The sequence below is a fragment of the Triplophysa dalaica genome, chromosome 25 (assembly GCF_015846415.1).
Source record: "Triplophysa dalaica isolate WHDGS20190420 chromosome 25, ASM1584641v1, whole genome shotgun sequence".
NCBI classification, from domain to species: Eukaryota; Metazoa; Chordata; class Actinopteri; order Cypriniformes; family Nemacheilidae; genus Triplophysa; species Triplophysa dalaica.
This window is the reverse complement of record NC_079566.1, coordinates 13,379,390-13,396,424: the sequence shown is the minus strand read 5'-3', so window position 1 is coordinate 13,396,424 and position 17,035 is coordinate 13,379,390. Positions and strand designations below refer to the sequence as shown.

Sequence of the window (17,035 nt, the reverse complement as noted above, 5' to 3'; positions counted from 1 at the left end):
TGTTCCAGATTCTCTGAATCTTTGGATGATATTATGCACTGTTGATGATGATAAATTCAAACTCTTTGCAATTTTTCCCTGAGAAAGTCCTTTTTGATTTTGCTTCACTATTTTTCGCCTCAGCATTTGGGGAATTAGTGATCCTATGCCCATCTTGCCCTTTGAGAGACACTGCCACTCTGAGAGGCTCTTTTTATACCCAATCATGTTGCAAATTGGTCCTCTAGCTGATGTACACTTTTCCGGCATCTTTTTCCTACCTGTCCCAACTTTTTTGGAATGTGTACCTCTCATGAAATCCAAAATGAGCCCATATTTAGAATGACATTTCAAAATGTCTCACTTTCAACATTTGCCATTTAAACTCTGAAAATGTATTTTGTTTGGTCTTATTACAAGATTTCATTTCAATATTTCATGGAGACTGCCCGGTACCAGGCATTGTTTTAGTGAAACCTTTGGAACCCGACCTCACCCTTCATTGGCAATGCCATCAACAATGTGTTTATTAAAGTAGTGAACATATGTATGTACCACACCCAAGACTCAGTGTGTATGCATGAGTCATGAACTTGTAAGCATCTGCAGTAGTCTAAAGTCAGACAAATGTTATATTATTTTCATAGGAAGTTCACACAGCAGACATTTATGGCATTATTATTGTGTTTATTACAGCAGTGAACATATGCATAAAGACAAATTAATACATTTCTCTGTACAGTTTTACAGAATGTCAGTGAAAGTGGATTTGATTTATGTCTATATTGATGTACACTTGGATGATGCGATATGGAAATCATTATAGAAATACATCTATGATTTAAATTCCATTTGATGGGGTTCATCAACAAGTATGCTTAAACGACAAACAGCATGTATGCATCAAGACAAATGAAGACATTTCCACATTCTATTGCAATCATAGCTTAGATACATACACACACACAATAATACACAAAATATTTTCCCTTAAAATCTGTACAATTTAAGCGTGTGAAAAACAAATTATGCTTTGTAATAGGATTATTTAAGAAATTAGCATGATTAACTTGCTATGTAGTGACACCAGTCTGGAGAAACTACAGCTTTGTTGTCACAAAAAAGCTGAACCAAATTAATAATAATAGTCCAATATTAGTATTTGCAAATTCCTTCTTCAATTTTTGAGTTTATCTTAATAATAGCTTAGAATTGCCATTCTATATGTGCTGGACCTTTGGCCTTGATTATCTGTAAGCTATGTGTGACAACACTTAGTAGATTTAGTTCAAAAATAAAAAATCTAAGTGCACTATTTTCAAACAGTTGGGTTTGTAATGAGCCCTATCTAGAGTAAATCACCTCAAAAAAAGGGCTGTTTAATAGAAAGGAAAGTCTTTTTTGTGCACATCTTCAGCACCGGAGAGTTGTCCTGAATGTCCTCCATAACGGCTATACTGCTGTATGCATTTACAGCCTGTTTGTGTTGACTACTGAGTGAGTGGTACCACCGATTGAGAAGACAGTTGACTGCATATCCTTTGTCAAGTCACCCAAACCTGTAGAGGAATTGTATAGAAAAACAGAAAGAAAAATCACCATACAGCAGACAATGTCCAACAAACAAGCAAATTTCAAATATTTTGAAATGTTTATGGAAAGTTCGAGCAAACAACTGCTGAATGTGTGTGACCTTCAATCAGAAACTATCCTGCTTCTGTGTCAAAAATAGGCACATGGACAATTGTTTGTATTTTTTCACATCTTTTTAGTGATAGCATTGTTTCTTTACAATGTAACCAATTCCACGATATCATACAAAGGAACTAAAATGTGGATGGAGAGCTTGTGAAATTGTGATAGTTAAGCATTTCATTTGTGATTACTTCTGCAGAATAACATGGTGATCATATCATGATTCCTTTTTACAATAATATTGGATAGTCAGTTTCTCCTGAAAAAAAGGGATTGACACAAATGTCAGATGATGTTCATCCTTTTCTTACCATCTGCCCATGCTCTCATTTCCAGGTGAAGGTGAGCATTCAGGGTTTCCAGGTCCCAAGGGGGATCAATATAGCTTTAGAAGTCTAAAATGATGAGAAGAATTATTATTATTAGTATGAATCATTATTTGTTATCTGATATTTTTATCACCATAATAAAGTTTATACTGTTCAGTCCTGTCCATTTTATGTGAAGCCATTAACATGTTTCTTGTAAATAGAAACATTTGTCTTTCTTAGGTATTTCTATTTAATGTAATTATTTGCCAATATTAAATCTTTTTGATGCTTTGAATGCATAATTATTGCACCGCCAATGAATAATAGATCAAAAGATAGAACTACAACTGCCATGGCTTCGTCTGGTCTTTTATCCAAATACTATATACTGTATGATTGCACATCTACATAGCATACCAACTACTTCTCCACTTCCTGCCCTAAGATGGAACCAGCAGCATTGTGATGTTCTCTGCTCAACGTGCCTGCAGACAGCCAACTCCAGTTGCTCCTCATAAACCTTCTTGCAGGATTTGTGGGAATTCTCTCTGGCTGCCAACCAAGCCCCAACACAAATGCATATTCCAATAACCTACATTGTCGAAAAATCGTAACTGACAAATGATCATTATGTCATGATGTAAGAATTGTATCAAATAGGTATATGAAAAAGGAAAGAATAATTTGTGTTCAAATAACTATACATTCTGAAATGTATTCACATCCCGACCACTTTCAGATCTAAAAAAAACAAGAACAAATGGAACTAACATTTAAGATTTGACACGGATAAAGGTAACTTGGTGTACAATACATAGTTGTGTATTTTGCCATTCATGTGTGAATGTGTAGATTCTAGAATACCTTGCAATACACTTTAAACAGTAATGTTTCCTTCAACCAATATGTAAGCATTGCTGGGGTGCAGGCAGGACAGCTAAATTGCTCTTGCACATGGACTCAATTTCATATTGAACAGCAACATTTTGGAAGTTTAAAAGGCAACACATGCACCATTAAATTTTCAAGACATACTGTAAGTGACATACCATGTCCAATAATGATGCATACAAAACTGATTTTTATTAGGTTATTCCTGAAGGAATATACATTTTAGGCAATGAACAACAAGCCCCATTTTTAAATTAATTTACATATTTCTAATTCATTCTTCAAGAAAAGAAGAAGGCTCCCATGAGTCCTTCCATTTGGTCCCACTGTAAGAGACAACGTTTTGAGTAAAAATTTACATTTGCTGAGTGACTCTGTCGGGCAAGCAAACTGTTATATCACTTTATGAAATATAAGAATTGAAAATATTTTAACATTTCAGTGAACTATTGACATTGTTACTGTTACCCAAATATTAAAACTGTTGTATATGGTCTGTATGTAATAAACCGTCGATTAGTACTATACCTGGTCTTGCATGGAACCCAACGAATGAGGACCTCCTCTGTTCCCTATAGAACAAACAAAAAACAAGCATGATCACAACACAACTTTCCACAACACAAAATCCAGCCATGTGTGCATGGCACAAATCTTGCAATTGTGATGGTAAAATGTACAGTGGTAAAGTCCTAACATATCATGTTATGTCATCAAGTAACCTTTATTTAAATACTGCTTATTTACAATATAAATTGTGTAGCAGCTCTAGAAAAACGGGTGGCAATGTCCAGCATTATTAAGTTCAGTCTTTATTGATTAGTTTTTACTTAGTTCATCTGTCAAAACAGCAGCTTTGAAGAAAACAATGATGTCATGATCCAGCTCAGTAACAATCACATGAATACATTGTTGGGGCCAAATGCGTTTTTATTAAATACAAAGAATTCAAAGTGATTCAGTTTCAATTCATGTTAACTTCACATTCAGCATGTCCAGAGTGTTATCCTTTTTTATCTATGCTCTAACATTTTCAGGGCTTCTGCAAGTTTCAACAAGTAAAATTAAAGATATTTAAGACAATTTTAAGACCATTATTAATTAAATGTAAAAATGTTTTAAAGGTTCATGTCAATACTTGCAAAAGGTATGAAGGAAAATCAAAGTATGTTAATTTACAGAACAGTGTGTAATCGTAGGTTTCAACTGGTCAGACAACAACAAAGGCCTAGAACAACTAGCATTAAATAAACGGCAACATAACTACACAGTCAACACATGAGGTCATGGGATGATCATAGTGATGTCACTATGTTATTATGTCAGTAATATGTTAGCTCAATGTGAATTTATTTTATTGAGTCACCATTATGGTGATCAGTGTATGCTTTAGCTGGACTATTCACCCTTATCTTTTACATAATAGTTTTTCTTTGCCTGTTGTCATTGTTGGTTTATGAATCACAATTGTTATACCAAAGAAAAAACCTGAAGTTAATCCAATCTGAAAATACTGGGTAGAGTGGTTCATCTCATGTTGTATTTTTAGTCTGGTTATCAATTTTACAATTTGACGCTAAGCAGTGTTGGGGCAGATGAGATGGTTTGAAGGATTTTAAGCAGATTTTTTAAGTAGTCTATGACTGCAAGTACATCGATATAATGCAAGACTGTGTGAAAATGCTTTGGAAAGACAAACCTCTCTCACTCTTTTTTTCAAAACCTTGGAGTAATCAAAGTTGTTTTGGCTCACTCTCCTACAGCATTCTGGACACTCATCTGAAAGATAGGCAATATTATTTTGAAATAAGTATATTGCTACAAATAAAACCAAACAGCGACTGCAGAATCAAAGAGTAGTTAATAAATCATATTAATGTACATTTACATTTATTCATTTGGAAGACGCTTTTATCCAAAGCTGTTAATGCAAAGCTCTTACCAATGGGCTACAGGAAAGCTACTGATGCAAATGTATATACAGAAAATGTACTTAACACTTTTTCTTTTTCTTGCTGGCTTCCATCTGTTGGACTGGATCTGTATCAAGACATCACACTTTATTATACAGTAAGTTATTACTTCTTAAGAATGTCAAGAGTTCAGACACACTTTACTGAGTATTAAGGACATACAGTGTACTTCATTTCTTGGTCTATTTTTGGCCTTCTGGGCCTGGGGTCTTGTGGCTTCTGATGAGCCTGTGATATCAATACCGGTAGCTTCTGGGGGGCTCGTGGCAGTGGCTTCTGGAGGGCTGGTGGCTTCTTGGGGGCTGGTGGCAGTGGCTTCTGGAGGGCTGGTGGCTTCTTGGGGGCTGGTGGCAGTGGCTTCTGGAGGGCTGGTGGCTTCTGGGGGGCTGGTGGCAGTGGTTTCTGGAGGGCTGGTGGCAGTAGCTTCTTGGGGGCTGGTGGGAGCGGCTTCTGGGGGGCTGGTGGCAGCAGCTTCTGGGGGAATGGGGGCAGCAGCTTCTGGGGGGCTGGTGGGAGCGGCTTCTGGGGGGTTGGTGGCAGCAGCTTCTGGGGGGCAGGTGGGAGCGGCTTCTGGGGGGCTGGTGGCATCAGCTTCTGGGGGAATGGGGGCAGCAGCTTCTGGGGGGCTGGTGGGAGCGGCTTCTGGGGGGTTGGTGGCAGCGGCTTCTGGGGGGCTGGTGGCAGCAGCTTCTGGGGGGCTGGTGGCAGCAGCTTCTGGGGGGTTGGTGGCAGCAGCTTCTGGAGGGCTGGTGGCAGTAGCTTCTGGAGGGCTGGTGGCAGTAGCTTCTGGAGGGCTGATGGCAGTAGCTTCTGGAGGGCTGATGGCAGTAGCTTCTGGAGGGCTGGTGGCAGTAGCTTCTGGAGGGCTGGTGGAAGTAGCTTCTGGAGGGCTGGTGGAAGTAGCTTCTGGAGGGTCAGTAGTTTCTGTGCTACTTGTGGCCTTCTTCTGTCTTTGACAATGAACTTGCAGACAAGACAAAGATCAAAATTAAGAACTTTGCATATGACTAATTATTAAAAACACAAAGATGATCTGAATGCAAGTGTAAGAGGCTAGTTTTTATAATAGAATTGGTTTCTACATTACATGTGTGTTGTGTTATGTTATGATTGAAAAGAGCCATTAAGGATCTACAGTATATGTCAAGAGATCTAGTCATCAAGGCAATACTGTACTTAGCTTTTGATCAGAGCATTCTAAATTTTCATGATTATGACAGGGGGATAATGCTAAAGAAGCTGCAACTAGTTGTATATAAAGAGGAGGTATCCAACCCCAAAATATTAAATGTATTCTCATGCTTCTATCACTTTTTAGAACCAAATTTCTCCAAAGGTGTTTAAGGTGAAGTCTCAACAGGATAAATAGTCAAGCAGAGTTTATACTTAAATTAATATTACATTTTCTGTTTCTCCCACAAGACAACATTGGTGTTTGTGGAGGAGGCTGAAATTTTCCTAACTAATTTATGAGAAGAAGACTGTTCAAAGCTGTTGTGGAGAGGGAAATGTAGTAGATCTTTCTTTTTATCTACGGTAAAAGTTTACAATAGAGTTCCTCATATCTTCTCTGTCTCAAACTGATTGTTTTAAGGAAATGGAGCAAAATCTGTGATTAAATGGATACATAAATGAAACAATAACGAGATTACATCCAGGTCTCCTGAGCTATCAATGATCTGGCCCATGGCCAAAATTTAAAGAACGCTAGCTTCAGAACATTGTTTCCACAGGAAGATCAATTCTTACCAAAGGCTATGAGCCAGAAAGCATAAACTACATGTGCAGTATACTGCCCCTATCAGGAATAGGTAGATCATTTTTTACCCTTAACTTAAATCAGGGGCAATTCATAGACCTAAAACATGTCTTCTCCCATCAATTGTAATTATTGTCACAAAACAGTCTGCCTAATACTGTTTATCTATTTTGTTGACTTCAGGCAATAGTATTGTTTTGCAATAGAGCCACCACATGCTGCTTTATCCTATTATGGCTAAATGTAATGGTTCACCCTTTGCATCCATATGAAAAATAAAGAGAATGAAACATGTGGATTATCAGTGTTTCCAGATTACAGACCTTAATATTAGTAAAAAAAACTTACTCTTTAGCACTGCTTCATACATCAATTTAACCCTCTGAAACAAATCGGGATCCAAAACGTAATCCCCTCCAAGGATGGCATCGGCCACCAACTTTCCCTTTAATTTCTTTCCCAAAAGTAGTATGGGGAAGAAATCAAGGGCAGCAAGTTTGTCAAGCTGAAATAAAAACTTTAAATTAAAAAAACATGCATAGAATGAATCAATTTGACTAAAATATTAATTTCATTTCATTTTTATGGTCATTTGAAAAAACCTCTTAAAATGTGCCACTTATACATAGACATGGGCCGCATACCGGTTTCAAGGTATACCAAGGTTTAAAAGAGTTAGGGTTTCAAAACCACAAAAAAATTATGTGATACAGTTTCTAAGGTAAGAGCTGTGTTTGCATAAGAATAGATTGTTTAATCATGTAATTCAATGTTTGATGTTTATGTCTAATATATATATATTTTTTAAGAATATTTTAATTTTAAGGCTTTATTTTTACCCCACACACAAGTTATGGTTCAAACTGAAATAAATTGTGTCCAGTCTCTATGTATATGCATACATTTGAAGGTAACACATTTTAGTGTTGTAATAGCAATACCGTGAAACCATGGTATTCATTGAGCAAGGTTATTATAGCACCAAAATCTCATACCAGCCCATGTCTACTTATATCAAGAAATTAATTACTACTGGTTTGTAACTAAATATTCACCAAAATGCTATCACTAACATATTTATTTCTGCTTCATCAGCCATGTTTTCATCAATGTATTTTTCCCAGGGGGGGAACGGGACGGCCTCATGGCGGGAGGATCCCGTTGCAGGAATTTATTCACTCAAAACCAGTTGATGGAAACACATGTGATTCATATTTTCTTTTTTTTTTCACATTTCATAAAAGTTTACTTGACAGCTGCATGGAAACATGACAATTGACCGTTTAACTTTACTACGTTTGAGTTGACCCCATGAATCACCCTATTTGTATGCTTATCCCTGACCTAAACTTACCATTACATGGCAGCTATTAAGTACAACTGTCCTGTTGTTGTTTTTCTCGATTGACTTCTTCCATTCAGCCTTCTTATTTTGAAAGTTGCATCTCTTTTTTGCAACTTTTGTTTTGTACGGCTGGAGTTGTTTGCAAAGTGGGCATGTCTTGAATGCAACACTTATCAGGGTGTTGCACCCGGGGCACAATTTCTGTGTGTTTCCCGGCATCTCTAAATAGAAGAAAAAAGTAATACAACATATTTTTGTACCATATGATCCAGTAAAAAGGGGTCAAATTGTTACGTTACATATCATTATAACATAAATTAACTTTTTAAAATGAGGTTGTTACTTTAAAGTCCAGCCACATGGGCAGTTATCTTAAGCTCGAGCACCACTCATTCTGTGGCAGGTACGGCTGCTACATAAAATGCATGTTCAATACATAAATAAATGTAGTAATATGTACTCATATGCAAGCATGGCATTGGCACAAGTTGGTGCTACATGGAAAGACTAACCTGATATGTCAACGTTTCACTGTACGTTTTTGAATTACCTGTAGTCTGATTAAAAGTATTTTAAAATGTAATTTAGCCTAATTACAACTATGCCAATAGACAAATACAACCAATTTTCATTGGTTAATGGAAAAGTGTTTTAAAGCTTGACGTTTTGCAGAAAATCTGAGTTATATTTGACATAAGAATACAAACTGTATTAAGGGATTACATTTTATGGAACATATTTTTCCATAATTATTTATTAAACCTAGTCTGTGGGGTAAAACGACCCCAGCAGGTATCACTGATAGTAAGTATGTACATCACATCCTTTCTTATTCCATCATGTAGTTTCTCAGGTTAGAAACATTTTCATATAAATAAATAAATAAGTTATTTCGGCTTAGTGCTTGTCACGTATGTAATGTGTTGAAAAACAAGTTAAAAACAGGGGTCACGCATGGATAAATGCATAACATTATAATACCACTTCAACTGGGACGATGAATGATGCATGCGTTTTAAATTACTTTTTAACTTCTGTTACTATAATATTTCGTCTTTTCACGTAAACATTTCAAATTGACTTCGATGTGTCCACATTCAACGATGTCTGCAGATTAAGACTACACCAACAACTGTAGGTTTTGACCTAAGTGTGATTTTCAGTTACAAAGATTATCCTTAAACTGGACATGAGTAACTTACTTATAGCGCGCACGCGCGCGCGCGTGAATTCAGTTCACTGAAGACTCGCTATGAACGGCTCATTTGAATCATTGAGTAGTTCATACAATCGTAGATGAATCATTTGGCGTGATTTGCGAACCGATTTACCCGGTTCGTTAAAAATAGTCATTTCTTTCATGAGGGGCACATCGTAATTTCTTTATTTCCAAATAAGGAGTAACGATATGCTTTATGTAATATAGCGGAGTAAAAAGATAAAAACGTCATTACTGTCCACCACTGCGAACAATAAACCGAATTATAAAGCGATCTATTTATATTTTCAAAGGTCGCCAAAAGCTTTATTAAGCTTACCGGATAACAAGCCACATAGCTACTAAATCTACCGCAGAATTCGTAACGGTAATTGTAAAAAAAAAACTTTAATTGTCGGCGGTGGCTAACGCTAGCTAAATTACTCATGCGTTAGCTTCACTTAACTGTCCACTGGCGTCACGGGCAGTCGCATGATTCTAACGTTACAGTTTAGTTACCATTAGAGCAAACATGTTTCAGTAAAACAACGTGACACTTTACAATTTCACTAAAATAACGCAGACAGCATTAGGATAATGTGATATACTGTACATACCTCTGACGCTCAATCGTGTTGTATGTGGAGTCGACCGTCATCGATGTGTCACACAGAGGTCTTCTCTTTAGCGCCCCCAGTGGACTTTCGTGTCGTAAAACTGTAGAAATATGTACCTGCTAGAACGTATTTAGTGGCGCTGCAAAAAGTGTGCAGAGGTACGTCTTACCCATGAGACCAGGTTGGTTTTGTTTGGTTACTAGCGTTCCTTAAAGGGGTAATATGACATGCTAAAACATTTTTTTTCATTTGTTTTAAATGTAATAGAATGTTTTTATACGGTTTATGGTTCAATACGCTGTATTTTTCACATACACTGTAACCCTTTGCTGTAAATTTACAGCGAATTTCGTACAGAATTGTACTGTATTTCCATAATACAGTATTAAGCTGTATCTTTTACAGAACAGCTGTAAATATACAGCACATTTCTGTTTTCATCCCGCTAAATTCGTAATACAGAATCATACTGTAAATGCATTGCATTGTGGGATTGATATTTTTCGCGCTCAATTCAGATGAGACAGTTCAGGAAAACTTGATGTGCCAGCGGGTCTGACGAATATTTATTCCTTTGATCTATATTTCAGAGTTTTTGTGAATTTGTAATTAATCTTTAGGCTTTTCTTAGCTTTTTTTCGCGTGAGCTTCGTTTCATGAAAGCTTTTGTTAGCGTCTTTCAAATATGAGTTGCCTGTGTGACGCAGCAGAAACTGTTAACGTCACATGAACTTCATGAAGACAGGAGGAAGAATCTGTCATGCGTCTGTGAGCAAAAGTGGATTTTAGATTTTGAGAAGAGTGTTCAACTGATCGATACGGTAAGCCAATCTATTTTTATTTATTTATTGCGTTCGGATTTCTACATTGTTTACACGAATAGTTTGATTTTGCGCACGTGGTTTTGTACCGCGAAAAAAAAACACTCCACCTCTTTACCAAGTAAATTAACTTCGATATTTCACATCATACCATTTTAGTTGCATGACCTGCTTTTATATATATATATTTATATTTACCCCGAAAATAAAAATCACTTGTCCCACCTCTTTACCAAGTAACAACCACATATAGACAAAATTTACAATGTCATTTGGATAATCTGCTTTTTATTAACATGTTTTTTTCGTTTCAGGTTTTACAATCTGATGACATGACAATCCAGTGCTAAAGTAAGTGCTATGTCCAGTCCACGTGCAAAAATGCCATTGTGTCAGTTCTGCGATTATTCTTTTGAATCATTGTCAGCATTTTGCCAGCACATGAAAATCCATAGTCATGTTCCAAATTCCGTTTTCATTACTGTATTGATGAACCCTAACAAAAAACACTACTAAGGAAAATTGAAATGGTGTATCATGTGAATGGTGTTTCAGAGTTCTTTTATCAGTTATGTAGAATTATGAAAAGACAACTACATAGAACCCACAATTTTTTTTTATTAATACTTTTTTATTCTGTTTTTTATTTTATTACAGGTCAATCTCTGAGCAACCAGCGCTGGATGTTGAGTTTGGAGGGTCAAGTTGTGTGTGAAGGAGCACAGCACACCTTCATCACCGGCCTGGCAGCGCTGTTTGCCTCCTTCTATAATTTCAATTTACAGTACCAGGAAGAGGCAGCATGCACCCTTGAGTTTGTTCATAGGTAAGTAATTAGCATATTTGCCATTCATATATTTTAGACTGAATTGACACTAACCTTGTCTGGACAGTATTTGTTAAGAACTTCATCTTTTTATATAAACATTTTGTACAGCTGACTACTGGGAATAACAATATGGACCTGGTTTCACACACTGACAAACACACTGCTTTCGTCTTGTTTCCAGTCCAAAAAAAATAATTACTTAATTTGGATTAATAAATACACAAGACATAATATCTAATCTAATTTTACGTATCTAGTAAATGCATCTTGATTTAAGATTTTTTAGATATGTGGACTGGAAATCAGACAAAAAGAGAGGCATTTTTTGCAGTGCAGACAGGGCTTAGCTTAAGCCAGGCCCAGGCTTTAGTAAAATTAGAGTATTTAAAGGGATGGTTCAGAGTAAAATCAACCTAGGGTCATTCACCATTACATTGAGCCAAACACCCCCCCAGAAGCCTTTTTTCCCTTGATCGAACAGTAGCTCAACAACTATTGGCTCAAGGTCATGGTGAAAAGCACCATTTAGGTTGAAATTTTGTAAAATTATATAAATTAAGTCACAAATATGGACTGGATTCAGCAATGTGTGCGCTCAGGGTTTATGGCTGTGTTTCAACTGATACTCTGGTGGGCCCTGATTCATACCTGATGAGGGGTTTTATTGTTAATAAGATGGGTGAATAGTCGTTGAAACAGACCTCTCTCTCTCTCTCTCTCTCTCTCTCTGTCAAATATTTAATTTGCAAGTTACTTCAAGTTACTTCAAAGAAAACCGGCCAAATTGTGCAAAGAAAGAACAACACTGTAAGCCCACCAGTTTCCTCACTTCTGCAAAAACTTGCAGACTTTGAATGGAACTTTGTTTAGATCCTGTCAGCAGGTATATTCAAAGTAAATACTGCATCGTTAACTCCATTCATAAAAATACAACTGGGATTTCAGCCAATTTGCTGTTCTATTTTTCTTTTTTTACTCTTTCTAGCACTTTCAATTTCTGGATTTTTTTTACATTTGTTAAAGGTTAACAAGATTAATATATTATAAAGTGTAAAGTGTTAAGTTGCTTTTAAAATAAATGTTTTAAAACCCAGAGAATGTTGTTGGTTTCTAGTTTCTAGTTTCAAGTTCAAAGTATAATGTTTTCCCTGTAAAAAATATATATTTTTATCTGGTTATGGTATTCTGTAAAAATACAGTATGTGGCTGGCAACCCAGCTGCCAGCATTTTACTGTAATTTTACAGTACAACGGTTTACAGATCCAGTACTGTAAATTTTAATTACAGTACTAGATCTGTAAAAATACAGTATGTGGCTGGCAATACAGCTGCCAGCATTTTACTGTAATTTTACAGTACAACGGTTTACAGATCTAGTACTGTAAATTATAATTACAGTACTAGATCTGTAAAAATACAGTATGTGGCTGGCAACCCAGCTGCCAGTATTTTACTGTAATTTTACAGTGAAAAGTTTTACAGTGTACCGATCATGTTTATATCTCCTCTTTGTCCCGACTCTCTGAAATGTGCTGATTTTATACAAAGCTCATCGCTCTGAAAAGCGAGGCGTGCTATGATTGGCCCGTTAACCAGAGTGTAGTGATTGGTCAAATACTGCAAGGGTGTGAAGGAAATGTAATGTCTCTTACCATATTTGTAACATCCGGTTCCAAAGTAATTGTAATGACAGGCAAGCCCACCTAACTTTCTTAATATTTGGGCAGTCTTTGTGACGTAGATTTGTGGGGGTGTGGTTACACAAGGCGTTTCAGGTGGGTCTGGGTGAGATAGAATAAACAGAATTTTGTTAGGACACATTAATTTAGGAAATTTTATGTGTCTGATACATGCTTGAGCAACTTATAACTCACCAAAAACACAATAAAACATGTATTCGTGGCTAATAACCCCTTTAAAATGACTTGACTACTGCCCAAATGTAAACACAGGTAAGGTGAGCGTACTTGTAAATCTCATTGTATCGTCACCGCCGCAGCTATGTAGTGGAGACACTGTGTGTTTCAAAAGCGTCAGCCAAATGCATAAATGTAAATCTGTTTTCTGGTCTGCAAACGCAGGCACGAGCGTGATGTGAAAAAAGACAACATAAATCCTAATCAGTGTTCCAAATTAAGGCAACAAATGTCTTTTTTATTGTCTTTATTGAGACATGGCGTAAAACTGGTGAATCACTAACGGCAAATCTTTATGTTTACAGTATGTAAAATGGTTAGCTATAGTTTTTAAATATTTAACATAATATAATTTTTAAAAACCTTACCAACCCTTTACATCTTGCTCAAGTCGCGCTGGCAAAGTTGACATATCGGCTTGATCATCTTCATTTTTTGGATCAGATTCGGGCTCGAAATGGTTAGGAACGTATCGATGACATTTTATCATCTGTCAGTACAATTACTTGGGAACATGATGTTCCGAATATGGTACATATTACATTTCCGTCACGCGCTTGCAGTATTCGACCAATTACTACGCGCTGGTAAACTGGCCAATCACAGCACACCTCGCTTTTCACAGCGATGCATTTTGTAAAAAATCAGCGGGTTTCAGAGAGGCGGGGAAAAGAGGAGATACAAACATGCGAAAATACAACGTTTTTGTAGACACATTAAATTTCATCTAAAACAAACGATAATATTCGTTTTGGCCCTGTCATTTGAATCTGAAGATTGTTGCTTAGACTTAGAGGGACTGTATTTTCTATCTACTGCTGGAACCGGGCAATTCTGTGAAAATGTCAACCATACGAAAAAAATACGATTTTTGTCACATCCATAACGCATGTTTATTTCCCTTTTTTTATATATTCTTTTTTTCATAGACTGACCATTTTTGATGTTAAGACTATATCAACAAGGGTTCAGTAAAATATAAACAGATGGTTCAATATAATAGTATAACAAATTCATTCTCTGAGCATTTTTGTGTCACGTCCATAACGCAAAATGTCACTTCCATAACGCTGGAATTGCCCAACTGTTTTGTATTACAATCACTCCCGGGTAGAACAAAATAACCAGACCATAAGACAGATTTAGGGACGTTTTCTTGACAGTTGCAGTATAGGCACCCGCATACATGTTTCATTTATATTAATTTGGAGTTATTTACATGGATATTCGTAAGTGTGTGGTTCTGAAAGAAACATATAATAACATGTATTATAGTATATCTTAGCATGAACGGTATTGATATACAGCATTTTAATTGTGACAGCATTAACTAAATAGTACAAGTGTACAAACTTCTGCTAGGCGGTGTCATGTGTACAAAACGTGACTGACAATACTGAGCGAGCAACACTTGACTGTGTAAGCAAACAATAAGTACATATGTGCACTTTAATATTCAGTGCATGTAAATAATACTGAGTAAACCACAAGATGAGAAAACCTACAAATAAATCAGGTGCTATAAAAATAACAATGAGGTTAGCACACCGTAACAACGTCATACAGACATGACAAGTACAATATAAAACACACAATAATCTTTGCGGATCATTCGGAGATAGAACTTTATGGTTTTCATTGAGGAAATACACTCTCCAAACGGAGGTTATAGAGTGATAGAGACAGAATATAAAAATAATAAAGGTTATAAATTGATTTGCATTTCAGTCAGTATATTATAGACCTTAATTTCTTTGTAAGCAGGCAAACTTACAAAATCTGCAGGGGATCAAATATTCCTCATGTTACCTCATCCAGGTGCTCAAACTGTGTTAGAGCGCGTCAGCTGTGCACCAAAGATGCGCAGATGTTGTATTTTCCCCTAAAAATAAATATGTGGTCTTTCTTACAGCGATGCGTTAGGAAAACGCAACCCAACGAGGGCTGCACGACACAAAGATGAGTGCGTCACCTATCGGCTCTATCATGTTCTGTTCTGCACATCCAACCTCCACTTACAAAAGTGTAAACCAACCTACAATCACCATTTATATTTCTCGAGTTTTTCATGTTTCGCACACTCTTTTTATGAGATTTCTGACATCAAATATTTTAATCATTGGAAAGTGAACGCAAAGAATATGACTTTCAGAGTATAACACGTGTTTTAATAAAGGCCTAAAGTTCCTAAAGAAGAAGAAAGTTTAAAATTAAGATGTCCTCACGTCTGAAGCAATGATTATTTTTCCCTCTGCTTCTGCATGCTTGCCAACCTTTGGTAAAAAAAGAAACACATAGTCAGCCTTTTTTCACCAAAGCTGTCTGTCCACATGACAAGAACCCGTAAACAAAGACATGACACAAAACTCTCATTGAAACGCACAAAAATTCCAGACATTTTAGCTGACACAGATCAGTTTTAATGGGTACTTTCAAAATGTCACACCTACAACATGGATTGACATTTTGGCAATAGATTCTCTTCACAACAGAACATTTGGTTTAAAAAAATGTTATGAATCTTTCTGAGCAGCATTCCCATCATATCAGATACATTTTTGCTTTCATTTGTGTCATCAATACGCCACAGTTTTAAAAGAGGACATTTATAAAAAATGTAGTCCGTCCTGCCATTTGCAAATGTGTTATATTTTAGTCTCTTAAAAACCCAGCTTAATAAATATTAAGGGCACAAACGATTATGCAGTCAATGAAAATAGTAGGTCTCTTGATTGATGTTTTAGGAAACCTTTTCCTCGTAGAAGCAGAGACCAGGAGACGTTGGGATATCTTTCATACAGAAGTTCTCTCTATTGAGGACCCACTTTGCGTTGCTGAAGTCATCCAAGTCCGACTATACCACAGCAGAGTAGAGTTTTATACCTTTCAAAGGGGTGGGATCCATAGAGGTGGAGTCGATTTACACAAAGCATGCAAATGCAATGCAGGAATCAGGAGCTTGAGCTTAGAATTCACCTCTTACTTGGGACTCTGCCGTATGGTCAGGAAGTGAAACACAATGTACATAACTTTCTTTGTTTATATACTATTACATTACTATTACTATTATCTTATAAATTTGTAATCCCACGATGTCATAGACTGCATCATACGGCTCTGGGGCCTCAGGTTATTTTCTGAAAAGCAATATACTATTTGCAGGTAATATAAATTTAATATTGCAAATGACCGGAATCTGCATGAGTCAACAATCTTCAGTACCATTTATGATGGTACTGTGTTTGAAGACACCATTCCCTCACCCACACCTGTTACACTGCAGCTCTATCCAGGACAGGATCGTGAAATGACCTTTGAATTTCAGTGTTTAAAAAGTCTAACGAATGAACCTGACAGGGCCTGTGCTACACTACACACATCATCAGAAAAGAGAGGAGACCCGTGATGGAGGCGCAGCCTGATGATGATATCCAAACCACTCCACTTCATGAGATATCACTTTTGGTATACAATTTCTTTAATATTCATAAATAAAAAACAACACAAACACGCTTCGGCCCACATGCATTTTATTCTTATCATCATCATTTACCTGCAATAAGAGATGTTGGTTCAGTAAACACTAAAATATACTTTCTAAATCTCCAGTTTTAGGTTTATGTTTTTCATGTTTAAGTTTTTCTTTTGAATTTGCATATCTCCAAACTTTAAAGACTTTAAACTAAAAAAGTTTATACAT

At 36.5% G+C, this 17,035-nt stretch overlaps 1 protein-coding gene across 5 annotated transcripts; it reads right to left on the bottom strand.

Annotated features, from left to right (window-relative positions):
• Positions 1–662: 662 nt before the first annotated feature.
• On the bottom strand, positions 663–16,146 carry LOC130416089 (proteoglycan 4-like). Of its 5 annotated transcripts, XM_056742194.1 has the most exons (13): positions 16,085–16,146; positions 15,561–15,608; positions 13,072–13,200; positions 7,963–8,174; positions 6,957–7,113; positions 5,012–5,812; positions 4,875–4,916; positions 4,576–4,655; positions 3,405–3,448; positions 2,690–2,726; positions 2,403–2,577; positions 1,986–2,069; positions 663–1,538 (listed from the first exon to the last, which is right to left on the bottom strand). In XM_056742194.1, exons 4-12 carry the CDS (start codon positions 8,170–8,172, stop codon positions 2,062–2,064), a joined length of 1,554 nt encoding a protein of 517 aa, XP_056598172.1. In that variant the 5' UTR covers positions 8,173–8,174; positions 13,072–13,200; positions 15,561–15,608; positions 16,085–16,146; the 3' UTR covers positions 663–1,538; positions 1,986–2,061. The 5 variants fall into 5 exon arrangements, with proteins under 5 accessions (XP_056598172.1, XP_056598171.1, XP_056598170.1 ...); XM_056742193.1 differs by lacking the exons at positions 15,561–15,608; positions 16,085–16,146 and adding an exon at positions 15,110–15,267; XM_056742192.1 differs by lacking the exons at positions 13,072–13,200; positions 15,561–15,608; positions 16,085–16,146 and adding an exon at positions 9,769–10,155.
• Between the last annotated feature and the right edge of the window lie 889 nt (positions 16,147–17,035).

Coding starts and splice junctions, on each gene's coding strand:
- LOC130416089 (XM_056742194.1), bottom strand. CDS start 8,172: ATGCCGGGAAACACACAGAAATTGTGCCCCGGGTGCAACACCCTGATA. Junction 4,917..5,011: donor ACCAAGAAATGAAGTACACT/GTATGTCCTTAA, acceptor GTCTTGATACAG/ATCCAGTCCAACAGATGGAA. Junction 2,578..2,689: donor ATGTGAATACATTTCAGAAT/GTATAGTTATTT, acceptor TCGACAATGTAG/GTTATTGGAATATGCATTTG.